At 45.6% G+C, this 27794-nt stretch overlaps 1 protein-coding gene across 1 annotated transcript; it reads right to left on the bottom strand.

Annotated features, from left to right (window-relative positions):
* Nucleotides 1-1891: 1891 nt before the first annotated feature.
* guca1c (guanylate cyclase activator 1C) lies at nucleotides 1892-27794 on the bottom strand. The gene is made up of 5 exons (XM_031791300.1): nucleotides 27625-27794; nucleotides 20643-20915; nucleotides 7787-7936; nucleotides 5505-5592; nucleotides 1892-5342 (listed from the first exon to the last, which is right to left on the bottom strand). The coding sequence occupies exons 2-5, from the start codon at nucleotides 20835-20837 to the stop codon at nucleotides 5200-5202; spliced, it is 576 nt and encodes a 191-aa protein (XP_031647160.1). The 5' UTR covers nucleotides 20838-20915; nucleotides 27625-27794; the 3' UTR covers nucleotides 1892-5199.

Raw genomic sequence — 27794 nt, 5'->3', positions numbered from 1 at the left:
CTATATTACATGGATTTATTGTGAAGGTGTAGACTATATTACATGGATTTATTGTGAAGGTGTAGACTATATTACATGGATTTATTGTGAAGGTATAGACTATATTACATGGATTTATTGTGAAGGTGTAGACTATATTACATGGATTTATTGTGAAGGTGTAGACTATATTACATGGATTTATTGTGAAGGTGTAGACTATATTACATGGATTTATTGTGAAGGTGTAGACTATATTACATGGATTTATTGTGAAGGTATAGACTATATTACATGGATTTATTGTGAAGGTATAGACTATATTACATGGATTTATTGTGAAGGTATAGACTATATTACATGGATTTATTATACTTTTTTAAAATGTAGATGTTCCAAAGGTCTACATCAGTGGCTTGTGTGGAAGACAGGAGATGCTAAATGTGTTTATGTTAATTAACGGTCAATTACCTTGAGACCGACAGTTATTTGCTTGACAATCACCGGCTGACAAATGTTCGTGACCGCCCCAGCCCTACCCCTTCCCTAACCCTGGTATTGGGACAAATATATATATATTTTTTTACAATCTGTAGATGAATGCCAGTTAGTTGTTGATCTGCAGTGTTACTTCTCTAACCTGAAAAGCTCAAACCCCTAAGCAACACCCTACATACAATCCAACAGTACCCACAGTTGTGTGTCATTTTGTAGTAAAGCAAAAGTACTTCACAGCAGCAAATTTAAAACTGTTGAATAAATGTTATTTCTGTTGGAAGCAGGCACCAATATGGTTCCGTAGGTCCTCTACTGTTGAAGAAATGGTATTTCTGTTGGAAGCGGGCACCATGGTTCCGTAGGTCCTCTACTGTTGAATAAATGGTATTTCTGTTGGAAGCGGGCACCATGGTTCCGTAGGTCCTCTACTGTTGAATAAATGGTATTTCTGTTGGAAGCGGGCACCATGGTTCCGTAGGTCCTCTACTGTTGAATAAATTGTATTTCTGTTGGAAGCGGGCACCATGGTTCCGTAGGTCCTCTACTGTTGAATAAATGGTATTTCTGTTGGAAGCGGGCACCATGGTTCCGTAGGTCCTCTACTGTTGAATAAATGGTATTTCTGTTGGAAGCGGGCACCATGGTTCCGTAGGTCCTCTACTGTTGAAGAAATTGTATTTCTGTTGGAAGCAGGCACCATGGTTCCATAGGTCCTCTACTGTTGAATAAATGGTATTTCTGTTGGAAGCGGGCACCATGGTTCCGTAGGTCCTCTACTGTTGAAGAAATTGTATTTCTGTTGGAAGCGGGCACCATGGTTCCGTAGGTCCTCTACTGTTGAATAAATGGTATTTCTGTTGGAAGCGGGCACCATGGTTCCGTAGGTCCTCTACTGTTGAATAAATGGTATTTCTGTTGGAAGCGGGCACCATGGTTCCGTAGGTCCTCTACTGTTGAATAAATGGTATTTCTGTTGGAAGCGGGCACCATGGTTCCATAGGTCCTCTACTGTTGAATAAATGGTATTTCTGTTGGAAGCAGGCACCAATATGGTTCCATAGGTCCTCTACTGTTGAATAAATGGTATTTCTGTTGGAAGCAGGCACCATGGTTCCATAGGTCCTCTATGAGGCCTTATTTAGTTGTGCTGATAAATGAAACACCAGGATTTAAGCTTGTTATAAATAGACTACTGTACGATTAAATATATGTCAACCAAGTAGTCAGTAGGTAAGGATTGTAGCAAGTGGAGGGGATATCTTTCAGTATAAGCAAGCATCTAAATGTATGATTCTGGAAGTTTGTTAGCCATAGTAATCATTGAAGTCAGGGGCGTTTTAAGACGATATAAAAAACGATATATGGCTAGACGTTTGGATGCCTGCAGTATCATGTTGAAGAAATTAGTTAAAACTGTTGAACCACTTCCTTTATTTAATCAACAGGAAATTGGTATGTTTATTCAGAATGACTGTATTGATAAAATTGTTAAGGCAACCCCAAAAAACATGTTTCAAAATTTATTTGGGATCAGTGTCCCCTTCCACGGGACGGTTGAGCTAACGTAGGCTAATGCGAGGTTGTAAGTCTCAAAAAAAAATCCCAGGACATAGACATATCTGATATTGTCAGAAAGCTTCAATTCTTGTTAATCTAACTTCACTGTCCAATTTTCAGCAGCTATTACAGTGAAAGGAGAGGAGAGTGCACAATGTTGAACATAACAAGTTATTAACAAACAAATTAGGCATATTTGGGCAGTCTCGATACAACATTTTGAACAGAAATGCAATGGCTCATTGAATCAGTCTAAAACTTTGCACATACATTGCTGTCATCTAGTGGCCAAAATGCATATTGCACCTGGGCTGAAATATACATGATAGAATTTCTCTTGAATTTCAATGATGATGGTACAAAAACAACACAAAAGAAGGGTTGGGTTTTCAGAACCCTAAAAGTAGTCTAATGTTGAGATCAGTCCCAACCCAAGGGACACGTGTGCATTTCGAATGTAGGGTCACTTTCAACATCCAGTCTAAAACACACTATGAAACATCTTTAGTGACTCAGAAACCTGGACGTTTTTACTTTGTGAAAATATTTTTTTTTCTCAAACATTTGCTTATGATTATACATATCTATAACGTGCCATAATTGTTTTGAAAAACAACAAATCCATTCCATTTATTTAGAATAAGAGGATATACAATACATCTATTCAGTTTCTTTAAATATTTTAGCCTGAACACAAATAGGAATGCATAGAATCCTAGTCACCAGCCAGAGAACGCCCCTAAAGTTCAATACCCGTCTGTTTATGGTATAAGGGCTTGCTTCTGACAACAGCACTTATACATCCTCTCTTAAAAGACCTCTAAGAACAATGTATCAGTTGGTGACAAAGTGTGTTTTAAGACTGAGAGGAGGAGGACTAGAGAGAGCTGTGGTGACTGAGAGGAGGAGGACTAGAGAGAACTGTGGTGACTGTGAGAGCAGGAGGAGGACTAGAGAGAGCTGTGGTGACTGTGAGAGCAGGAGCAGGAGGAGGAGGACTAGCGAGAGCTGTGGTGACTGAGAGAGGAGGATCAGGAGGAGGACTAGAGAGAGCTGTGGTGACTGTGAGAGGAGGAGCAGGACGAGGAGGACTAGAGAGAGCTGTGGTGACTATGAGAGCAAGAGCAGGAGGAGGACTAGAGAGAGCTGTGGTGACTGTGAGAGCAGGAGGAGGACTAGAGAGAGCTGTGGTGACTGTGAGAGCAGGAGCAGGAGCAGGAGGACTAGAGAGAGCTGTGGTGACTATGAGAGCAAGAGCAGGAGGAGGAGGACTAGAGAGAGCTGTGGTGACTGAGAGAGGAGGAGCAGGACGAGGAGGACTAGAGAGAGCTGTGGTGACTATGAGAGCAAGAGCAGGAGGAGGACTAGAGAGAGCTGTGGTGACTGTGAGAGCAGGAGGAGGACTAGAGAGAGCTGTGGTGACTGTGAGAGCAGGAGCAGGAGCAGGAGGACTAGAGAGAGCTGTGGTGACTATGAGAGCAAGAGCAGGAGGAGGAGGACTAGAGAGAGCTGTGGTGACTGAGAGAGGAGGATCAGGAGGAGGACTAGAGAGAGCTGTGGTGACTGTGAGAGGAGGATCAGGAGGAGTACTAGAGAGAGCTGTGGTGACTGTGAGAGGAGGATCAGGAGGAGGACTAGAGAGAGCTGTGGTGACTCAGAGAGGAGGATCAGGAGGAGGACTAGAGAGAGCTGTGGTGACTGTGAGAGCAGGACAAAGACTAGAGAGAGCTGTGGTGACTGTGAGAGCAGGAGGAGGACTAGAGAGAGCTGTGGTGACTGTGAGAGCAGGAGGAGGACTAGAGAGAGAGCTGTTGTGACGGAGATGAGGAGGACTAGAGAGAACTGTGGTGACTGTGAGAGATGGAGGAGGACTAAAGAGAGCTGTGGTGACTGTGAGAGCAGGAGGAGGACTAGAGAGAGCTGTGATGACTGAGAGAGAAGGATCAGGAGGAGGACTAGAGAGAGCTGTGGTGACTGTGAGAGCAGGAGGAGGATTAGAGAGAGCTGTGGTGACTGAAATGAGGAGGACTAGAGAGAACTGTGGTGACTGTGAGAGATGGAGGAGGACTAAAGAGAGCTGTGGTGACTGTGAGAGCAGGAGGAGGACTAGAGAGAGCTGTGGTGACTGTGAGATGAGGAGGAGGACTAGAGAGAGCTGTGGTGACTGTGAGAGCAGGAGGAGGACTAAAGAGAGCTGTGGTGACTGTGAGAGGAGGAGCAGGACTAGATAGAGCTGTGGTGACTGAGATGAGGAGGACTAGAGAGAGCTGTGGTGACTGTTAGAGCAGGAGGAGGACTAGATAGAGCTGTGGTGACTGAGATGAGGAGGACTAGAGAGAGCTGTGGTGACTGTGAGAGGAGGAGTACTAGAGAAAGCTGTGGTGACTGTGAGAGCAGGAGGAGGACTAGAGAGAGCTGTGGTGACTGGGATGAGGAGGACTAGAGAGAGCTGTGGTGACTGTGAGAGGAGGAGTACTAGAGAAAGCTGTGGTGACTGTGAGAGCAGGAGGAGGATTAGAGAGAGCTGTGGTGACTGTGAGAGCAGGAGGAGGATTAGAGAGAGCTGTGGTGACTGTGAGAGCAGGAGGAGGACCAGAGAGAGCTGTGGTGACTGTGAGACTAGGAGCAGGAGGAGGAGGACTAGAGAGAGCTGTGGTGACAGTTAGAGGAGGAGGATACTCAAGTGATACACACAGAGAGAACATATAGTCTGCATCCCAATTCTCTACACTTCCACACTTCCTGTCATTGATCTCAAAGTATTTAATTGGTGTAATCATTGCCTAGAGGGTTTCCACCGTGGTTAAATCTATGATGGGACTTCGGGAAAAGGGTGAAAAGACAATCGGGATGTAGAAATAGAGAACATAGAGTAGGCAAGACGGGTCACATGACCTCCTGGCATGGTTCCATTGTCCTTACGTCAACTCAGTCTTCTTGGTCGATGGAGATTTGGGACATGGCTCCCCTCCCATTCATGTATATTCACCTTCTCATCAAGATGCTCAAGTTCGTCGTTTGTTCTTTTATACATTTGCTCCATATATTATATATTAAACATTCCACTATAATTACTTTCCGTCCCAAACAATCCTATTCTTTCACAACAACCTTTCTGCGTTGCAGTCCATCAAACAGGAAGTGCAACAGGAAGTGACGTCATCCTCATTCGGGTGATTTGACCTGCTTTTTCTGTCCGTTGACAATGATCTTTAGAACGTTGGTGAGGTCCATCATCTTTCCCAACATCTCCATGATGTCTTGGTGGTCCCTGGCTCCTTCGATAAACTCCTCCAGAGTCAACTCACCTGGAGGTGTGAATAATTAAAAAAATATATAGAATAAGATACACATTGGCTTCCTAGAGGCAATTAAAAAGCATTAAAAAGATAACTTAAACTCCACCCCCTAGAATACCTATCTGTACTATGGGCAATAAATGTACATCTCTAAATGTTGATCGTTCTTACCTTCATTATTTATGTCAACCTTCTCATAGATGAGGGTCACAATCTCCTCCGTAGGAGGGTCATAACATCTGGTGATGTCCTGGATAGCCTGAAGTAATCAAAACAGAACAAAGAGCTGAAGTCACAGAGAATATCATTAGAAATAAGCGTTTTTATACTTTCATGTCATCCTCTGGGAGTTCTGTCATCCTGTCATCCTCTGGGGTTCTGTCATCCTCTGGGTGTTCTGTCATCCTCTGGGAGTTCTGTCATCCTCTGGGAGTTCTGTCATCCTCTGGGAGTTCTGTCATCCTGTCATCCTCTGGGGTTCTGTCATCCTCTGGGTGTTCTGTCATCCTCTGGGATTCCTGTCATCCCCTGGGATTCTGTCATCCTCTGGGATTCCTGTCATCCCCTGGGGTTCTGTCATCCTCTGGGGTTCTGTCATCCTGTCATCCTCTGGGGTTCTGTCATCCTCTGGGGTTCTGTCATCCTCTGGGAGTCCTGTCATTCTCTGGGAGTTCTGTCATCCTCTGGGAGTTCTGTCATCCTTTGGGAGTTCTGTCATCCTCTGGGTGTTCTGTCATCCCCTGGGATTTTTGTCATCCTCTGGGATTCTGTCACCCTCTGGGATCCGTCATCCTCTGGGTGTTCTGTCATCCTCTAGGATTCTGTCATCCTATGGGGTTCTGTCATCCTCTGGGGTTCTGTAATCCTCTGGGGTTCTGTCATCCTGTCATCCTCTGGGGTTCTGTCATCCTCTGACTATTCTGTCGTCCTCTGGCTATTCTGTCATCCTCTGGGATTCTGTCATCCTGTCATCCTCTGGGGCTCTGTCATCCTCTGGGATTCTGTCATCCTGTCATCCTCTGGGGTTCTGTCATCCTCTGGGTTTCTGTCATCCTGTCATCCTCTGGGGTTCTGTCATCCTCTGGGGTTCAGTCATCCCCTGGGATTCTGTCATCATCTGGGGTTCTGTCATCCTCTGGGGATTCTGTCATCCTCTGGGTATTCTGTCATCCTCTGGGTATTCTGCCATCCTCTGGGGTTCTGTCATCCCCTGGGGTTCTGTCATCCTCTGGGGTTCTGTCATCCCTGGGGTTCTGTCATCCTCTAGGATTCTGTCATCTTCTGCGATTCTGTCATTCGCTGGGATTCTGTCATCCCCTGGGATTCTGTCATCCTGTAATCCTCTGGGTTTCTGTCATCCTCTGGGGTTCTGTCATCCTCTGGGGTTCTGTCATCCTCTGGGGTTCTGTCATCCTGTAATCCTCTGGGTTTCTGTCAACCTGTCATCCTCTGGGATTCTGTCATCCTCTAGGATTCTGTCATCTTCTGCGATTCTGTCATTCGCTGGGATTCTGTCATCCCCTGGGATTCTGTCATCCTGTAATCCTCTGGGTTTCTGTCATCCTCTGGGGTTCTGTCATCCTCTGGGGTTCTGTCATCCTGTAATCCTCTGGGGTTCTGTCAACCTGTCATCCTCTGGGATTCTGTCATCCTCTGGGGTTCTGTCATCCTTTTGGGGTCAGAACCCCAGAGGAGTAATGGGACTTCCCAACATATATATATATATTTGTTTTTTTACCAGTCATTTCCTTTCAAATCAGTGAAAGGAAGTGAACAAGTTCACACTTTAGTAGGAACTCTGTTACCCTATAAGAGCTTGAGTAGTCAGTAGCATTGTCCGATTGGTCTACTCTGAGATGTAAAGTGGTAACTCCAGGCCCCAGAATATATCCTCAGATAGAGTCCGTTGACCGTTTGGACTGTTTGAAGCTATCAAGCCAATCCACAACAGTCAGTTACAGTTACGTTTTTTATTTTTTTTATAGCACTCTACTTTCTTAGTTCACCGATAAGCCTTAAAAGAAAAACTCTTATAGGAAATGTTTCCTCTAAACAGGATAAGACATTTTCTTGAATGACTGTGTCCTTGTGGTGACTTAAATAGGACCTCTAACAGGATAAATGTAAAAAATGACTTCAACTCAGAATTCTACAGTATCTTTTTCTGCTACATAATTTCCAGTGTAGCTAGCTAGCAAAGCAGCAGACATACAGTAGTGAGGGATATATTTAGGTTAGGATTAGATTAGCAGCCTTTTGTTGATGTGTACCGTCTAGTTGTGGGCTATTTAAACCTTTCTGATCCCTTCACAGTTAATCTCTCTGAAGTCTATATTTCAGTGGCGGTATAGAGAGTTTATAATGTTCCTCAAGGCTCTGAGCCTGATAAAGATGGCTGTATAAAAATCACAGCAACTAAATGACATAAATAATCAATAAATATAGAAGCCCACCTTGAATATTGTCCCCATTTCATCTTGGTCAATCTTGCCGTTTCCGTCCTGATCGAAAAGTTTGAAGTACCATTTCAGTTTCTGGTTGATTTCTCCTTTCAGCATCAGACTGACTGCTGCTATGTACTCTACGAAGTCTATATATCCATCCTGGGAGGGAGGGAGGGAGGGAGGGAGGGAGGGAGGGAGGGAGGGAGGGAGGGAGGGAGAGAGAGGGAGAGAGAGAGAGAGAGAGAGAGAAATATGATTGTTAGACAACAACATCCTCTTAAGGATGCCTCTCAAAGTTGCCTCTCACGATGGTCTATGTCAGGTATACCCAGAGTGCTGAGGGTACGGCAAATTTCCAACGGGGTTATACATATGGGCGAGTTTTTTTCTCACTGCCAAAAAATAAAATTAAACCATCTAGTGTTCAGCGAAATAACAACACAATGTCAAATACAGGTAGCCTAGTCAAATAATTAACATCCAATCACATTAACCGAGAGGCTCTTGGGTCCACTGCAGCATCCACCTAGAGGCTCTTGCTGCCAAGGGAATGCCTGACAGCTTGAAAGACGTTTTGGACACTACTGTACAGTGAAAATTGTTAACTTTGTTAAAGCAAGGCCCCTGAACGCTTGTGTATTTTCTGCACTATGCAATGATATGGGCAGCGACCATGTAACGCTTTCACAACATACAGAAGTGCGCTGGTTACTGAGAGACAAGCTTAAAGATTTCTTTACTGACCATATTGTTCACTTACATGATGAGTTTCTCACATGACTGACCTGTCTGGGTGATGTTTTTTTCTCACCTGAAAGATCTGAATCTAGGATCACAGGATTACAGGGACTCTCCGCAACTATATTCAATGTGCGGGACAAAATTGCGGGACAAAATTGAGGCTATAATTAAGAAGTTGGAGCTCTTCTCTGTCTAACAAGGACAACACAAAGGTATTTCCATCATTGTATGATTTTTTGTGTGCAAATGAACTCAAGCTTACGGACAATGTCAAATATGATATAGTGAAGCACCTGAGTGAGTTGGGTTCGCAATTACCCAGTTACTTTCCTGAAACGGATGACACAAACAACTGGATTCGTTATCCCTTTCATGCTCTGCCTCCAGTCCACTTATTGATATCTGAACAAGAGAGCCTCATTGAAATTGCAACACGTGGTTCTGTTAAAATCTAATTGAATCAGAAGCCACTGCCAGATTTCTGGATTCGGTTGCGATCGGAGTATCCTGCCTTGGCAAAGCTCTCTGTTAAGACACTGATGCCCTTTGCCCTTTGCAACCACAGTTGGAGTCAGACGTTTACATACATCTTGGCCAAATACATTTAAACTCAGTTTTTCACAATTCCTGACATCCTGATTGATTTCAGCTTTTATTTCTTTCATCACGTTCCCAGTGGGTCAGAAGTTTACATACATTCAATTAGTATTTGGTAGCATTGCATTTAAATTGTTCAACTTGGTTCAATCGTTTCGGGTAGCCTTCCACAAGCTTCCCACAACAAGTTGGGTGAGGTTTTGGAACATACCTCCTGACAGAGCTGGTGTAACTAAGTCAGGTTTGTAGGCCTCCTTGGTCGTACACGCTTTTTCAGTTCTGCCCACAAATTGTCTATAGGATTGAGGTCAGAGCTTTGTGATGGCCACTCCAATACCTTGACTTTGTTGTCCTTAAGCCATTTTGCCACAACTTTGGAAGTATGCTTGGGGTCAGTGTCCATTTGGAAGACCCATTTGCGACCAAGCTTTAACTTCCTGACTGATGTCTTGAGATGTTGCCTCAATATATCCACATAATTTACCTACCTCATGATGCCATCTATTTTGTGAAGTGCACCAATCCCTCCTGCAGCAAAGCACCCCCACAACATGATGCTGCCACCCCCGTGCTTCACGGTTGGGATGGTGTTCTTCGGTTTGCAAGCATCCCCCTTTTTCCTCCATACATAACCATTGTCATTATGGCCAAACAGTTATATTTTTGTTTCATCAGCCATTTCTCCAAAAGTACAATCTTTGTCTCCATGTGGAGTTGCAAACTGTAGTGTGGCTTTTTTATGGAGGTTTTGGAGCAGTGGCTTCTTCCTCGCTGAGTGGCCTTTCAGGTTATGTTGATATAGCACTCGTTTTACTGTGTATATACAGTGGGGATAACAAGTATTTGATACACTGACGATTTTGCAGGTTTTCCTACTTACAAAGCATGTAGAGGTCTGTAATTTTTATCATAGGTACACTTCAACTGTGAGAGATGGAATCTAAAACAAAAATCCAGAAAATCACATTGTATGATTTTTAACCCCAAACACCAATCAATTCAGGTGTAGAAGCACGTTGGCTAAGAAAAACTCCCTAGAAAGGCCAACACCTAGGAAGAAACCTAGAGAGGAACCAGGCTATGAGGGGTGGCCAGTCCTCTTCTGGCTGTGCCGGGTGGAGATTATAACAGAACATGGCCAAGATGTTCAAATGTTCATAAATGACCAGCATGGTCGAATAATAATAAGGCAGAACAGTTGAAACTGGAGCAGCAGTACGGTCAGGTGGACTGGGGACAGCAAGGAGTCATCATGTCAGGTAGTCCTGGGGCATGGTCCTAGGGCTCAGGTCCTCCGAGAGAGAGAAAGAAAGAGAGAATTAGAGAGAGCATATGTGGGGTGGCCAGTCCTCTTCTGGCTGTGCCGGGTGGAGATTATAACAGAACATGGCCAAGATGTTCAAATGTTCATAAATGACCAGCATGGTCAAAAAATAGGTCTGGGACAGGTAGCACGTCCGGTGAACAGGTCAGGATTCCATAGCCGCAGGCAGAACAGTTGAAACTGGAGCAGCAGCACGGCCAGGTGGACTGGGGACAGCAAGGAGTCATCATGCCAGGTAGTCCTGAGGCATGGTCCTACGGCTCAGGTCCTCCGAGAGAGAGAAAGAAAGATCTGCACAAGGCTGGGATGGGCTACAGGACAATAGGCAGGCAGCTTGGTTAGAAGGCAACAATTGTTGGCGCAATTATTAGAAAATGGAAGAAGTTCAAGATGACGGTCAATCACCCTCAGTCTGGGGCTCCATGCAAGATCTCACCTCGTGGGGCATCAATGATCATGAGGAAGGTGAGGGATCAGCCCAGAACTACACGGCAGGACCTGGTCAATGACCTGAAGAGAGCTGGGACCACAGTCTCAAAGAAAACCATTAGTAACACACTACGCCGTCATGGATTAAAATCCTGCAGCGCACGCAAGGTCCCCCTGCTCAAGCCAGCGCATGTCCAGGCCCGTCTGAAGTTTGCCAATGACCATCTGGATGATCCATGGGAGAAGGTCATGTGGTCTGATGAGACAAAAATAGAGCTTTTTGGTCTAAACTCCACTCACCGTGTTTGGAGGAAGAAGAAGGATGAGTACAACCCCAAGAATACCATCCCAACTGTGCAGCATGGAGGTGGAAACATCATTCTTTGGAGATGCTTTTCTGCAAAGGGGACAGGACGACTGCACCGTATTGAGGGGAGGATGGATGGGGCCATGTATCGCGAGATCTTGGCAAACAACCTCCTTCCCTTAGTAAGAGCATTGAAAATGGGTCGTGGCTGGGTCTTCCAGCATGACAACGACCCGAAACACACAGCCAGGGCAACTAAGGAGTGGCTCCGTAAGAAGCATCTCAAGGTCCTGGAATGGCCTAGCCAGTCTCCAGACCTGAACCCAATAGAAAATCTTTGGAGAGAGCTGAAAGTCCGTATTGCCCAGTGACAGCCCCGAAACCTGAAGGATCTGGAGAAGGTCTGTATGGAGGAGTGGGCCACTCTCAATCACAATGTGATTTTCTTTAGATTCCGTCTCTCTCAGTTGAAGTGTACCTATGATAAAGATTACAGACCTCTACATGCTTTGTAAGTAGGAAAACCTGCAAAATCGGCAGTGTATCAAATACTTGTTCTCCCCACTGTAGATACTTTTGTACCTGTTTCCTCCAGCATCTTCACAAGGTCCTTTGCTGTTGTTCTGGAATTGATTTGCACTTTTGTACGTTCATCTCTAGGAGACAGAACGCGTTTTCTTTCCTGAGCGGTATGACGGCTGCATGGTCCCATGGTGTTTATACTTGCGTACTATTGTTTATACAGATGAACATGGTACCTTCAGGCGTTTGGAAATTTCTCCCAGGGATGAACCAGACTTGTGGAGGTCTACAATTTTTTTTTCTGAGGTTTGGGCTGATTTCTTTTGATTTTCCCATGATGTCAAGCAAAGAGGCACTGAGTTTGAAGGTAGGCCTTGAACTACAGTGGGGCAAAAAAGTATTTAGTCAGCCACCAATTGTGCAAGTTCTCCCACTTAAAAAGATGAGAGAGACCTGTAATTTTCATCATAGGTACTTCAACTATGACAGACAAAATGAGAAAAAAAATACATGAATTGTTAATTAATTTCTTTGCAAATTATGGTGGAAAATAGAGGTTGGTCTATGTCAACAATAAGACAGGATGGTCTGGGTCAACAATAAGACAGGATGGTCTGGGTCAACAATAAGACAGGATGGTCTGGCTCAACAGTAAGACAGGATGGTCTATGTCAACAATAAGATAGGATGGTCTATGTCAACAGTAAGACAGGATGGTCTGGGTCAACAGTAAGACAGGATGGTCTGGGTCAACAGTAAGACAGCATTCAAAGGGTTCATAACTGAGTTATATGAAGATGAGCCATATGTCATATTAGTGAAGTCTTTCAACCTGAGCTACAGGATTAGAAAGTTCAAGGGGGCACAGTGGAGGATGGCATTCTGTGGTGAGCTGATGTGTGGTGAGCTGGTTAGCTGATGTGTGGTTAGCTGGTTAGCTGATGTGTGGTTAGCTGGTTAGCTGCTGTGTGGTGAGCTGATGTGTGGTGAGCTGATGTGTGGTTAGCTGGTTAGCTGATGTGTGGTTAGCTGGTTAGCTGCTGTGTGGTTAGCTGGTTAGCTGCTGTGTGGTGAGCTGATGTGTGGTGAGCTGATGTGTGGTTAGCTGGTTAGCTGATGTGTGGTTAGCTGGTTAGCTGCTGTGTGGTGAGTTGAAGTTCTACTTCCGGCGCCGACAGAGATGGCCGCCTCGCTTCGCGTTGCTAGGAAACTGTTTTTAGTTTTTTTTACGTGTTATTTCTTACATTAGTACCCCAGGTCATCTTAGGTTTCATTGCATACAGTCGAGAAGAACTACTGAATATAAGAGCAGCGTCAACTCACCATCAGTACGACCAAGAATATGACTTTCGCGAAGCGGATCCTGTGTTCTGCCTTTCACCCAGGACAACGGAATGGATCCCAGCCGGCGACCCAAAAAAACGACTTCGTAAAAGAGGGAAACGAAGTGGTCTTCTGGTCAGACTCCGGAGACGGGCACATCGCGCACCACTCCCTAGCATACTTCTCGCCAATGTCCAGTCTCTTGACAACAAGGTTGATGAAATCCGAGCAAGGGTAGCATTCCAGAGGGACATCAGAGACTGTAACATTCTTTGCTTCACGGAAACATGGCTCACTCGAGAGACGCTATCGGAGTCGGTGCAGCCAGCTGGTTTCTCCACGCATCGCGCGGACAGAAACAAACATCTTTCTGGTAAGAAGAGGGGCGGGGGCGTATGCTTTATGGTTAACGAGACGTGGTGTGGTCACAACAACATACAGGAACTCAAGTCCTCAAGTCCTGTTCACCTGATTTTGAATTCCTCACAATCAAATGTCGACCGCATTATCTACCAAGGGAATTCTCTTCGATTATAATCACAGCCGTATATATTCCCCCCCAAGCAGACACATCGATGGTTCTGAACAAACTTTATTTTACTCTTTGCAAACTGGAATCCACATATCCTGAGGCTGCATTCATTGTAGCTGGGGATTTTAACAAGGCTAATCTGAAAACAAGACTCCCTAAATTGTATCAGAATATCGATTGTGCAACCAGAGCTGGTAAAACCTTGGATCACTGCTATTCTAACTTCCGCGACGCATATAAGGCCCTGCCCCGCCCTCCTTTCGGAAAAGCTGACCAAGACTCCATTTTGTTGATCCCTGCCTACAGACAGAAGCTAAAACAAGAAGCTCCCACGCTGAGGTCTGTTCAACGCTGGTCCGACCAATCTGATTCCACGCTCCAAGACTGCTTCCATCACGTGGACTGGGATATGTTTCGTATTGTGTCAAACAACAACATTGACGAATACGCTGATTCGGTGAGCGAGTTCATTAGAACGTGCATTGAAGATGTCGTTCCCATAGCAATGATTAAAACATTCCCAAACCAGAAACCATGGATTGATTGCAGCATTCGCGTGAAACTGAAAGCGCGAACCACTGCTTTTAATCAGGGCAAGGCAACCGGAAACATGACCGAATACAAACAGTGTAGCTATTCCCTCCGCAAGGCAATCAAACAAGCTAATTCAACGGCTCAGACACAAGAGGTATGTGGCAGGGTCTACAGTCAATCACGGATTATAAAAAGAAAACCAGCCCAGTCACGGACCAGGATGTCTTGCTCCCAGGCAGACTAAATAACTTTTTTGCCCGCTTTGAGGACAATACAGTGCCACTGACACGGCCCGCAACCAAAACATGCGGACTCTCCTTCACTGCAGCTGAGGTGAGTAATAGGTCCACAGACGATGCAATCTCAACCACACTGCACACTGCCCTAACCCATCTGGACAAGAGGAATACCTATGTGAGAATACTGTTCATCGACTACAGCTCAGCATTTAACACCATAGTACCCTCCAAACTCGTCATCAAGCTCGAGACCCTGGGTCTCGACCCCGCCCTGTGCAACTGGGTACTGGACTTCCTGACGGGCCGCCCCCAGGTGGTGAGGGTAGGTAACAACATCTCCACCCCGCTGATCCTCAACACTGGGGCCCCACAAGGGTGCGTTCTGAGCCCTCTCCTGTACTCCCTGTTCACCCACAACTGCGTGGCCACGCACGCCTCCAACTCAATCGGCAAGTTTGAGGACGACACAACAGTGGTAGGCTTGATTACCAATAACGACGAGACGGCCTACAGGGAGGAGGTGAGGGCCCTCGGAGTGTGGTGTCAAAAAAATTACCTCACACTCATCGTCAACAAAACTAAGGAGATGATTGTGGACTTCAGGAAACAGCAGAGGGAACACCCCCCTATCCACATCGATGGAACAGTAGTGGAGAGGGTAGTAAGTTTTGAGTTCCTTGGCGTACACATCACAGACAAACTGAATTGGTCCACCCACACAGACAGCATTGTGAAGAAGGCGCAGCAGCGCCTCTTCAACCTCAGGAGGCTGAAGAAATTTGGCTTGTCACCAAAAGCACTCACAAACTTCTACAGATGCACAATCGAGAGCATCCTGTCGGGCTGTATCACCGCCTGGTAAGCCTCTCCAGAGGGTAGTGAGGTCTGCACAACGCATCACCGGGGGCAAACTACCTGCCCTCCAGGACACCTACACCACCCGATGTCACAGGAAGGCCATAAAGATCATCAAGGACAACAACCACCCGAGCCACTGCCTGTTCACCCCACTATCATCCAGAAGGCGAGGTCAGTACAGGTGCATCAAAGCAGGGACCGAGAGACTGAAAAACTGCTTCTATCTCAAGGCCATCAGACTGTTAAACAGCCACCACTAACATTGAGTGGCTGCCGGCAACACACTGACTCAACTCCAGCCACTTTAATAATGGGAATTGATGGGAATTGATGTAAAATATATCACTAGCCACTTTAAACAATGCTACTTAATATGTTTACCATACCCTACATTATTTATCTCATATGTATACGTATATACTGTACTCTATATCATCGACTGTATCCTTATGTAATACATGTATCACTAGCCACTTTAAACTATGCCACTTTGTTTACATACTCATCTCATATGTATATACTGTACTCGATACCATCCACTGCATCTTGCCTATGCCGCTCTGTACCATCACTCATTCATATATCTTTATGTACAAATTCTTTATCCCTTTACACTTGTGTGTATAAGGTAGTAGTTTTGGAATTGTTAGCTAGATTACTTGTTGGTTATTACTGCATTGTCGGAACTAGAAGCACAAGCATTTCGCTACACTCGCATTAACATCTGCTAACCATGTGTATGTGACAAATACAATTTGATTTGATGTGTGGTGAGCTGGTTAGCTGATGTGTGGTTAGCTGGTTAGCTGATGTGTGGTGAGCTGATGTGTGGTGAGCTGGTTAGCTGATGTGTGGTTAGCTGATGTGTGGTGAGCTGATGTGTGGTTAGCTGGTTAGCTGATGTGTGGTTAGCTGGTTAGCTAATGTGTGGTTAGCTGGTGTGTGGTTAGCTGGTTAGCTGATGTGTGGTGAGCTGATGTGTGGTTAGCTGATGTGTGGTGAGCTGGTTAGCTGATTAGCTGATGTGTGGTGAGCTGATGTGTGGTGAGCTGATGTGTGGTGAGCTGGTTAGCTGATGTGTGGTTAGCTGGTTAGCTGATGTGTGGTTAGCTGGTTAGCTGATGTGTGGTTAGCTGGTTCGCTGATGTGTGGTTAGCTGGTTAGCTGATGTGTGGTTAGCTGGTTCGCTGATGTGTGGTGAGCTGGTTAGCTGATGTGTGGTTAGCTGGTTAGCTGATGTGTGGTGAGCTGATGTGTGGTGAGCTGGTTAGCTGATGTGTGGTTAGCTGGTTAGCTGATGTGTGGTTAGCTGGTTCGCTGATGTGTGGTGAGCTGGTTAGCTGATGTGTGGTTAGCTGGTTAGCTCATGTGTGGTTAGCTGGTTAGCTGGTGTGTGGTTAGCTGGTTAGCTGATGTGTGGTTAGCTGATGTGTGGTGAGCTGGTTAGCTGATGTGTGGTGAGCTGATGTGTGGTGAGCTGGTTAGCTGATGTGTTGTGAGCTGATGTGTGGTGAGCTGATGTGTGGTGAGCTGGTTAGCTGATGTGTGGTGAGCTGGTTAGCTGGTTAGCTGATGTGTGGTGAGCTGATGTGTGGTGAGCTGATGTGTGGTGAGCTGGTTAGCTGATGTGTGGTTAGCTGGTTAGCTGATGTGTGGTTAGCTGGTTAGCTGATGTGTGGTTAGCTGGTTCGCTGATGTGTGGTTAGCTGGTTAGCTGATGTGTGGTTAGCTGGTTCGCTGATGTGTGGTGAGCTGGTTAGCTGATGTGTGGTTAGCTGGTTAGCTGATGTGTGGTGAGCTGATGTGTGGTGAGCTGGTTAGCTGATGTGTGGTTAGCTGGTTAGCTGATGTGTGGTTAGCTGGTTCGCTGATGTGTGGTGAGCTGGTTAGCTGATGTGTGGTTAGCTGGTTAGCTCATGTGTGGTTAGCTGGTTAGCTGGTGTGTGGTTAGCTGGTTAGCTGATGTGTGGTTAGCTGATGTGTGGTGAGCTGGTTAGCTGATGTGTGGTGAGCTGATGTGTGGTGAGCTGGTTAGCTGATGTGTTGTGAGCTGATGTGTGGTGAGCTGATGTGTGGTGAGCTGGTTAGCTGATGTGTGGTGAGCTGATGTGTGGTGAGCTGGTTAGCTGATGTGTGGTGAGCTGATGTGTGGTTAGCTGGTTAGCTGATGTGTGGTGAGCTGGTTAGCTGATGTGTGGTTATCTGGTTAGCTGATGTGTGGTTAGCTGGTTAGCTGATGTGTGGTTAGCTGGTTAGCTAATGTGTGGTTAGCTGGTTAGCTGATGTGTGGTGAGATGGTTAGCTGATGTGTGGTGAGCTGATGTGTGGTGAGCTGGTTAGCTGATGTGTGGTGAGCTGATGTGTGGTGAGCTGGTTAGCTGATGTGTGGTGAGCTGGTTAGCTGATGTGTGGTGAGCTGATGTGTGGTGAGCTGGTTAGCTGATGTGTGGTGAGCTGATGTGTGGTGAGCTGGTTAGCTGATGTGTGGTGAGCTGGTTAGCTGATGTGTGGTGAGCTGATGTGTGGTGAGCTGGTTAGCTGATGTGTGGTGAGCTGATGTGTGGTTAGCTGGTTAGCTGATGTGTGGTGAGCTGGTTAGCTGATGTGTGGTGAGCTGATGTGTGGTGAGCTGGTTAGCTGATGTGTGGTGAGCTGATGTGTGGTTAGCTGGTTAGCTGATGTGTGGTGAGCTGGTTAGCTGATATGTGGTTAGCTGGTTAGCTGATGTGTGGTTAGCTGGTTAGCTGATGTGTGGTTAGCTGGTTAGCTAATGTGTGGTTAGCTGGTTAGCTGGTGTGTGGTTAGCTGGTTAGCTGATGTGTGCTGAGCTGATGTGTGGTGAGCTGATGTGTGGTGAGCTGGTTAGCTGATTAGCTGATGTGTGGTGAGCTGATGTGTGGTGAGCTGGTTAGCTGATGTGTGGTGAGCTGATGTGTGGTTAGCTGATGTGTGGTTAGCTGGTTAGCTGATGTGTGGTTAGCTGGTTAGCTAATGTGTGGTTAGCTGGTTAGCTGGTGTGTGGTTAGCTGGTTCGCTGATGTGTGGTGAGCTGATGTGTGGTGAGCTGATGTGTGGTGAGCTGGTTAGCTGATGTGTGGTGAGCTGATGTGTGGTGAGCTGGTTAGCTGATGTGTGGTGAGCTGATGTGTGGTTAGCTGGTTAGCTGATGTGTGGTTAGCTGGTTAGCTGATGTGTGGTTAGCTGGTTAGCTGATGTGTGGTTAGCTGGTTAGCTGATGTGTGGTGAGCTGGTTAGCTGATGTGTGTATACACGCATGCATACACATACCTATAGACATACATATACACATATATACAGTGCCTTGCGAAAGTATTCGGCCCCCTTGAACTTTGCGACCTTTTGCCACATTTCAGGCTTCAAACATAAAGATATAAAACTGTATTTTTTTTGTGAAGAATCAACAACAAGTGGGACACAATCATGAAGTGGAATGACATTTATTGGATATTTCAAACTTTTTTAACAAATCAAAAACTGAAAAATTGGGCGTGCAAAATCATTCAGCCCCTTTACTTTCAGTGCAGCAAACTCTCTCCAGAAGTTCAGTGAGGATCTCTGAATGATCCAATGTTGACCTAAATGACTAATGATGATAAATACAATCCACCTGTGTGTAATCAAGTCTCCGTATAAATGCACCTGCACTGTGATAGTCTCAGAGGTCAGTTAAAAGCGCAGAGAGCATCATGAAGAACAAGGAACACACCAGGCAGGTCCGAGATACTGTTGTGAAGAAGTTTAAAGCCGGATTTGGATACAAAAAGATTTCCCAAGCTTTAAACATCCCAAGGAGCACTGGCAAGCGATAATATTGAAATGGAAGGAGTATCAGACCACTGCAAATCTACCAAGACCTGGCTGTCCCTCTAAACTTTCAGCTCATACAAGGAGAAGACTGATCAGAGATGCAGCCAAGAGGCCCATGATCACTCTGGATGAACTGCAGAGATCTACAGCTGAGGTGGGAGACTCTGTCCATAGGACAACAATCATTCGTATATTGCACAAATCTGGCCTTTATGGAAGAGTGGCAAGAAGAAAGCCATTTCTTAAAGATATCCATAAAAAGTGTCGTTTAAAGTTTGCCACAAGCCACCTGGGAGACACACCAAACATGTGGAAGAAGGTGCTCTGGTCAGATGAAACCTAAATTGAACTTTTGGCAACAATGCAAAACGTTATGTTTGGCGTAAAAGCAACACAGCTCATCACCCTGAACACACCATCCCCACTGTCAAACATGGTGGTGGCAGCATCATGGTTTGGGCCTGCTTTTCTTCAGCAGGGACAGGGAAGATGGTTAGAATTGATGGGAAGATGGATGGAGCCAAATACAGGACCATTCTGGAAGAACCTGATGGAGTCTGCAAAAGACCTGAGACTGGGACGGAGATTTGTCTTCCAACAAGACAATGATTCAAAACGTAAAGCAAAATCTACAATGGAATGGTTCAAAAATAAATATATCCAGGTGTTAGAATGGCCAAGTCAAAGTCCAGACCTGAATCCAATCGAGAATTTGTGGAAAGAACTGAAAACTGCTGTTCACAAATGCTCTCCATCCAACCTCACTGAGCTCGAGCTGTTTTGCAAGGAGGAATGGGAAATAATTTCAGTCTCTCGATGTGCAAAACTGATAGACATACCCCAAGCGACTTACAGCTGTAATCGCAGCAAAAGGTGGCGCTACAAAGTATTAACTTAAGGGGGCTGAATAATTTTGCACGCCCAATTTTTCAGTTTTTGATTTGTTAAAAAAGTTTGAAATATCCAATAAATGTCGTTCCACTTCATGATTGTGTCCCACTTGTTGTTGATTCTTCACCAAAAAAATACAGTTTTATATCTTTATGTTTGAAGCCTGAAATGTGGCAAAAGGTCGCAAAGTTCAAGGGGGTCGAATACTTTCGCAAGGCACTGTACATACACATACCTATATAGACATACATATATACATACACATACCTATATAGACATACTTTTTAAAAGAATATCCCTTTATTATTATTCCCCGCAAACCCTACCGCCGATCCCCCAATTGGAGTAAACTAATAAACACTAATAAACTTAGTTATATTTAGTTTGTTTTTAGTCCTTCCTCTATTTCTGATGTTCATCCAGTTGGATTTCTATTTGTAACTGTGCTGTTTCACATCATTTCTGAACCTGTATACATTTTACATTTTACAGACCCTGTATGTTTTACATTGGTTATCTTGTTTATTAGTCCCACCATTCAGCTCCATTCAACCTCTCCCATCTATCTCTGAACACCATCCATTTTTGGATTTCTATTTGCCATATATTTTTCAACTTAATTAATTAATCTTTCTATCCCTGGTGGAACCGTGTCTTCGAACAGACAGGGGAGAGAGAGCGAGAGAGAGCGAGAGAGAGCGAGAGAGAGCGAGAGAGAGAGAGAACGAGGGTCTTCTCACCCCATCCATGTCGAAGGTAAAGAAGACTTGGTCCACGTAGCTGCTAGCTTCTTCTGTCATCCCCTGCATCTCCAGCATCGTCTTCAGCTCAAACAACGTGATGAGTCCCGAAGGAGACTCTTTCATAAACTTGTTGTACCAGTGGTGCATGTCCTCTGCCAGGATATCGTCCAGGTTAGACTCGTAGGCGCCCATACTTTCTTATTCCTACAGACACGTTCTGCTTCTGCCTAGGAGAGAGGTGTGGTGTGGGCCTTGGGGTCTGGGGCCTGCCTGCAGAGAGCAGAGCCGGAGGGAGGTGAGGCGTAGTGGAGAACAACACTGCAACTGACTCTTGCTGCATTGACTTTGTCTTAATCTGCTTGAGTTAAGCCACCCCCCACCCCCCTCCCCCCCCACCCCCACCCGGCTACTAAAAAAAGAGGTAACCCTATAATTGGATAACTGGACAGCTCTACCAAGAACCTGGGGACATCTAGGCTTCGCCGGTGTAAAGTGAGGGGCCCCATGATTGGCTCGTTGGACAGAGACGTCCCACCCAGAGAACCGTGAGAGGGAGGAACACGCAGGTATTGGCTGAAGACCCTGGCCCTACAGCTCTGGATTAGCATTTCTAAGGAATCTCTGAGCCCACAAGGTCAAATGTAGTCACGGAGCCCAAGTCACTTTGGCCAGGCCTAATTTAGCTGCCGATGGACACAAGAACCCTCCCCGCCCATCTTGGTTGTGTAGTAACGGATTACATCCCACTGGGCACACACTAGTTTGAATTAACGTTGTTTCCACATACACAGGTTTTCCCAATTGTCAAAACACATTTGCTGAAACCGCATCAAAACACTAAACAGAAAATTCCCCCTCCCCCCCATATGCAAAGGAAGACATGTTTTCCTATTTGTACTACTGTACGTTAGATCAGTTATACGGAATAGATAAAGAAACTTGTTAAAATATGCTCAGGGTCACCTGGCGTCTCTCTGCTCAGGGTCACCTGGCGTCTCTCTGCTCAGGGTCACCTGGCGTCTCTCTGCTCAGGGTCACCTGGTGTCTCTCTGCTCAGGGTCACCTGGTGTCTCTCTGCTCAGGGTCACCTGGTGTCTCTCTGCTCAGGGTCACCTGGTGTCTCTCTGCTCAGGGTCACCTGGTGTCTCTCTGCTCAGGGTCACCTGGTGTCTCTCTGCTCAGGGTCACCTGGTGTCTCTCTGCTCAGGGTCACCTGGTGTCTCTCTGCTCAGGGTCACCTGGTGTCTCTCTGCTCAGGGTCACCTGGTGTCTCTCTGCTCAGGGTCACCTGGTGTCTCTCTGCTCAGGGTCACCTGGTGTCTCTCTGCTCAGGGTCACCTGGCGTCTCTCTGCTCAGGGTCACCTGGCGTCTCTCTGCTCAGGGTCACCTGGCGCCTCTCTGCTCAGGGTCACCTGGCGTCTCTCTGCTCAGGGTCACCTGGTGTCTCTCTGCTCAGGGTCACCTGGTGTCTCTCTGCTCAGGGTCACCTGGCGTCTCTCTGCTCAGGGTCACCTGGCGTCTCTCTGCTCAGGGTCACCTGGCGCCTCTCTGCTCAGGGTCACCTGGCGTCTCTCTGCTCAGGGTCACCTGGTGTCTCTCTGCTCAGGGTCACCTGGTGTCTCTCTGCTCAGGGTCACCTGGTGTCTCTCTGCTCAGGGTCACCTGGTGTCTCTCTGCTCAGGGTCACCTGGTGTCTCTCTGCTCAGGGTCACCTGGTGTCTCTCTGCTCAGGGTCACCTGGTGTCTCTCTGCTCAGGGTCACCCGGTGTCTCTCTGCTCAGGGTCACCCGGTGTCTCTCTGCTCAGGGTCACCCGGTGTCTCTCTGCTCAGGGTCACCTGGTGTCTCTCTGCTCAGGGTCACCTGGTGTCTCTCTGCTCAGGGTCACCTGGTGTCTCTCTGCTCAGGGTCACCTGGCGTCTCTCTGCTCAGGGTCACCTGGCGTCTCTCTGCTCAGGGTCACCTGGTGTCTCTCTGCTCAGGGTCACCTGGTGTCTCTCTGCTCAGGGTCACCTAGCGTCTCTCTGCTCAGGGTCACCTGGTGTCTCTCTGCTCAGGGTCACCTGGTGTCTCTCTGCTCAGGGTCCAACCCTCCAACCTACCAACCCACCAACCTACCAACCCTCCAACCCACCAACTCACCAACCCTCCAACCCACCAACCTACCAACCCTCCAACCCACCAACCCACCAACCTACCAACCCACCAACCCTCCAACCCTCCAACCCACCAACCTACCTCTGCCAAGTTTGCTTCCATTGTTCTCCAAACACTGGAGTACTCACCTGCAACCTTTTTATCCATACCAAAGGTCTGATTGCAAAGTGTAATCTGGTTCAGGTTATTAATCAACCTACCAGGGTGTTTACAAACACTACAGGAACAAAATCATATTCATGTATCGACCACATTTTCTACTAATACTGTAGAACTGTATCCGTAGACATTGGATGCAGTGATCACAATATAGTGGAAAGCCAAAGTTCCAACAGACCTGTTAATAGTCTATTTTTGTTGTGACTCTTATGTGGATGATGTTAAAAAAAATTATTTGTTGGTCTGTTGTGATTAATGAGGAGCATCCAGACGCTGCACTTGATGAATTTATGAAATTGCTTCTTCCAATGATTTGATAAACAAACACCTGTTAAGAAACGGACTGTTAGAACTGTTAAGGCTCCATGGATCGATGAGGAATTGAAAAACTGTATGGTTGAAAGAGATGGGGGGGGGGGGGGGGAAACAACAACTTTGGAGTTCTTTAAATAAAATTATGGGCAGAAAGACAAATTCAACTATCAGAATCCCATTAGAATCCTATTGGACTCCTATCAGAATCTCATTAGAATCCTATTGGACTCCTATCAGAATCCTATTATAATCCTATTAGACTCCTATTAGAATCCTATTGGACTCCTATCAGAATCCCATTAGAATCCTATTGGACTCCTATCAGAATCCTATTATAATCCTATTAGACTCCTATTAGAATCCTATTGGACTCCTATCAGAATCCCATTAGAATCCTATTGGACTCCTATCAGAATCCTATTATAATCCTATTAGACTCCTATTAGAATCCTATTGGACTCCTATCAGAATCCCATTAGAATCCTATTGGACTCCTATCAGAATCCTATTATAATCCTATTGGACTCCTATTAGAATCCTATTGGACTCCTATCAGAATCCTAGTAGAATCATATTGGACTCCGATCAAAATCCTATTAGAATCCTATTGGACTCCTATTGGCATCCTATTAGACTCCTATTAGAATTTGGGAGTAAAAATGTGCCTAACAAGTCACATAATAAGTTGCATGGAATCAATAATAGTGTTTAACTCCATCTATCTCTCCTGTTATAGTAAATCAGGCATCTATCTCTCCTGTTATAATAAATCAGGCATCCAGCACCCCTGTTATCGTAAATCAAGCATCTATCTCTCCTGTTATAGTAAATCAGGCATCTATCTCTCCTGTTATAGTAAATCAGGCATCTATCTCTCCTGTTATAGTAAATCAGGCATCTATCTCTCCTGTTATAGTAAATCAGGCATCTATCTCTCCTGTTATAGTAAATCAGGCATCTATCTCCCCTGTTATAGTAAATCAGACATCCATCGCTCCTGTTGTAGTAAATCAGGCATCCAGTACCCCTGTTATAGCAAATCAGGCATCTATCTCTCCTGTTATAGTAAATCAGGCATCTATCTCTCCTGTTATAGTAAATCAGGCATCTATCTCTCCTGTTATAGTAAATCAGGCATCTATCTCCCCTGTTATAGTAAATCAGACATCCATCGCTCCTGTTGTAGTAAATCAGGCATCCAGTACCCCTGTTATAGCAAATCAGGCATCTATCTCTCCTGTTATAGTAAATCAGGCATCTATCTCTCCTGTTATAGTAAATAAGGCATCCACACCCCTGTTATAGTAAATAAGGCATCCACACTCCTGTTATAGTAAATAAGGCATCCAGCACTCCTGTTATAGTAAATCAGGCATCTATCTCTCCTGTTATAGTAAATAAGGCATCCACACTCCTGTTATAGTAAATAAGGCATCCACACCCCTGTTATAGTAAATAAGCCATCCACACTCCTGTTATAGTAAATAAGGCATCCAGCACCTCTGTTATAGTAAATCAGGCATCCATCGCCCCTGTTATAGTAAATAAGGCATCCACACTCCTGTTATAGTAAATAAGGCATCCAGCACCCCTGTTATAGTAAATAAGGCATCCAGCACCCCTGTTATAGTAAATAAGGCATCCACACCCCTGTTATAGTAAATCTGCCTTTAGAAGATCAGTCCTGTTGAAAACAGGATTAAGAGGAAGGCAGGCAGGAAGGCACACCAGGCCAGCCAACATGCCAGGCCAGCCGACACAGACAAACGATTCTGACAGCCAATGTCTATGAGCTCTTGGCATGGAGTAATACTAGGAATTAGGCTTACTACCAGGGGATCCTTCGCTCTCACAGCATGGGATAATTATAACAAATATTTTTTATTTAACTAGGCTAGTCAGTTAAGAAAAAATTCTTATTCACAATGACGGCCCAACCGGGGAACAGTGGGTTAACTGCCTTGTTCAGGGGAACAGTGGGTTAACTGCCTTGTTCAGGGGAACAGTGGGTTAACTGCCTTGTTCAGGGGAACAGTGGGTTAACTGCCTTGTTCAGGGGAACAGTGGGTTAACTGCCTTGTTCAGGGGAACAGTGGGTTAACTGCCTTGTTCAGGGGAACAGTGGGTTAACTGCCTTGTTCAGGGGGCGGAATGACAGATTGTTACCTTGTCAGGTCGGGGGATTCGATCCAGCAAACCTTTCGGTTACTGGTCCAACGCTCTAACCACTAGGCTACCTGCCTCCTCTAACCGCTAGGCTGCCTGCCTCCTCTAACCACTAGGCTGCCTGCCTCCTCTAACCACTAGGCTACCTGCCTCCTCTACACTCTAACCACTAGGCTACCTGCCTCCTCTACACTCTAACCGCTAGGCTACCTGCCTCCTCTACACTCTAACCGCTAGGCTACCTGCCTCCTCTAACCACTAGGCTACCTGCCTCCTCGAACCCCTAGACTACCTGCCTCCTCTAACCACTAGGCTACCTGCCTCCTCTAACCACTAGGCTACCTGTCTCCTCTAACCACTAGGCTACCTGCCTCCTCTAACCACTAGGCTACCTGCCTCTTCTAACCACTAGGCTACCTGCCTCCTCTAACCACTAGGCTACCTGTCTCCTCTAACCACTAGGCTACCTGCCTCCTCTAACCACTAGGCTACCTGCCTCTTCTAACCACTAGGCTACCTGCCTCCTCTAACCACTAGGCTGCCTGCCTCCTCTAACCACTAGGCTACCTGCCTCCTCTAACCACTAGGCTACCTGCCTCCTCTAACCACTAGACTACCTGCCTCCTCTAACCACTAGGCTACCTGCCTCCTCTAACCACTAGGCTACCTGCCTCCTCTAACCACTAGGCTACCTGCCTCCTCTAACCACTAGGCTACCTGCCTCCTCTAACCACTAGGCTACCTGCCTCTTCTAACCACTAGACTACCTGCCTCCTCTAACCCCTAGACTACCTGCCTCCTCTAACCACTAGGCTACCTGCCTCCTCTAACCACTAGGCTACCTGCCTCCTCTAACCACTAGACTACCTGCCTCCTCTAACCCCTAGACTACCTGCCTATGAATTAACAGTCGATTCTATAATATCTTGGTCTTTCTTCCTCTTTGACCTGAAACCAGTTTCTACAGTATTCCATCTGTATGATCAGTATTCTCAATCTCCTCCAATCCAGTCGGAGCATTCAGCATCAGCTTGACCTGGAAACATCCGGATGTAGCCTCAAATATAATATAAAGGCCCAGTGGATGAAAAACTGGGGTTGTCCTGTGTTTTATATATATTTCCACACTATGAGGTTGTAATAATACTGTGAAATTGTGAAAATTATGATAATACCCTTTTAGTGTAAGAGCTGTTTGAACACGCCGCCAGAAATGTCAGCCTGTTTCGGTGGGACGGAGTTTTGGCCTGCCTCGTGACATAACCAGGCGGTAAATTAGTTAACAGACCAATAAGAAAGAGAGTTCTAAACCTCTCAGCCAATAACAGATAGTTTCCAGTTTTCCCCGCCCCTCTCAGACCACTCCCAGACAGTCCGAGCAAAATTCCTTCTTGAGAAAAACGCTCTTTGCTAAGAAGCTATTTTTGTTTATTTTCAACCATTTTTTTTTTTAAATTGAAAACAATCACAGTAGGTACTTGTCAATCACAGTAGGTACTTGTCAATCACAGTAGGTACTTGTCAATCACAGTAGGTACTTGTCAATCACAGTAGGTACTTGTCAATCACAGTAGGTACTTGTCAATCACAGTAGGTACTTGTCAATCACAGTAGGTACTTGTTAACTACAAATGATTTGATATTGACACAAAACATTTCTAAAACCTGCACTGGACCTTTAATAAAATCTTCTAGAAGAATCTACATCCATTTATAGTCTGCTGAGACATATAAACCTATTATACACATCTAATCCCAGGATCCAGTCCTCTGGTGGCAGATTGGGAACACAGCCAGGTGAGCTCCAAATAGACTTTATTTTAAGGTGTTTCCAGTATTTTACCTGGTATTTAGAAATTGTAGTAAAAAAAAGGGGGTACCTTTCTGGTATTTAGGCCACTTAAAATAGTTGAACACAATTGAACAAGCAATACACAAGTTACTATTGTGTAATAACCATTTTGGCCTTTCGAAGGAGATACCTGATCATCTCTGAACCAGGTGTTTAATACCTATTACACATAAAGAACATGTGACAATCTTCATTTTTCACAAGTTTACTTTTCCGTTAGGCAACACTTTTCCAACTCTTCTGCTTCTGTGCGTCAAACTCAGATTTTACTAGACAATTTTTGCGACTGTAAAAAAATTAAAAATAAAAATAAATAAATAAAAGTCTTACTGAGAAATCAATTCCTATTCCATGATCTGCCGTCCGTCCTTAACGGTCTTAAACACCTGTTGTTGGATCCACATGAACCTTTAAACTCTGGTGACATGTAATTGTCCGTAACTGTGGCAACAAATGTCAATCAATTACAAAGTCAGATGTCAACTGGCTCAGGCTTTAAA

Source organism: Oncorhynchus kisutch, linkage group LG15 (assembly GCF_002021735.2).
Source record: "Oncorhynchus kisutch isolate 150728-3 linkage group LG15, Okis_V2, whole genome shotgun sequence".
NCBI lineage: Eukaryota > Metazoa > Chordata > Actinopteri > Salmoniformes > Salmonidae > Oncorhynchus > Oncorhynchus kisutch.
Note: the sequence above shows the minus strand (reverse complement) of the source record. Positions and strands in the feature narration are given on the sequence as shown.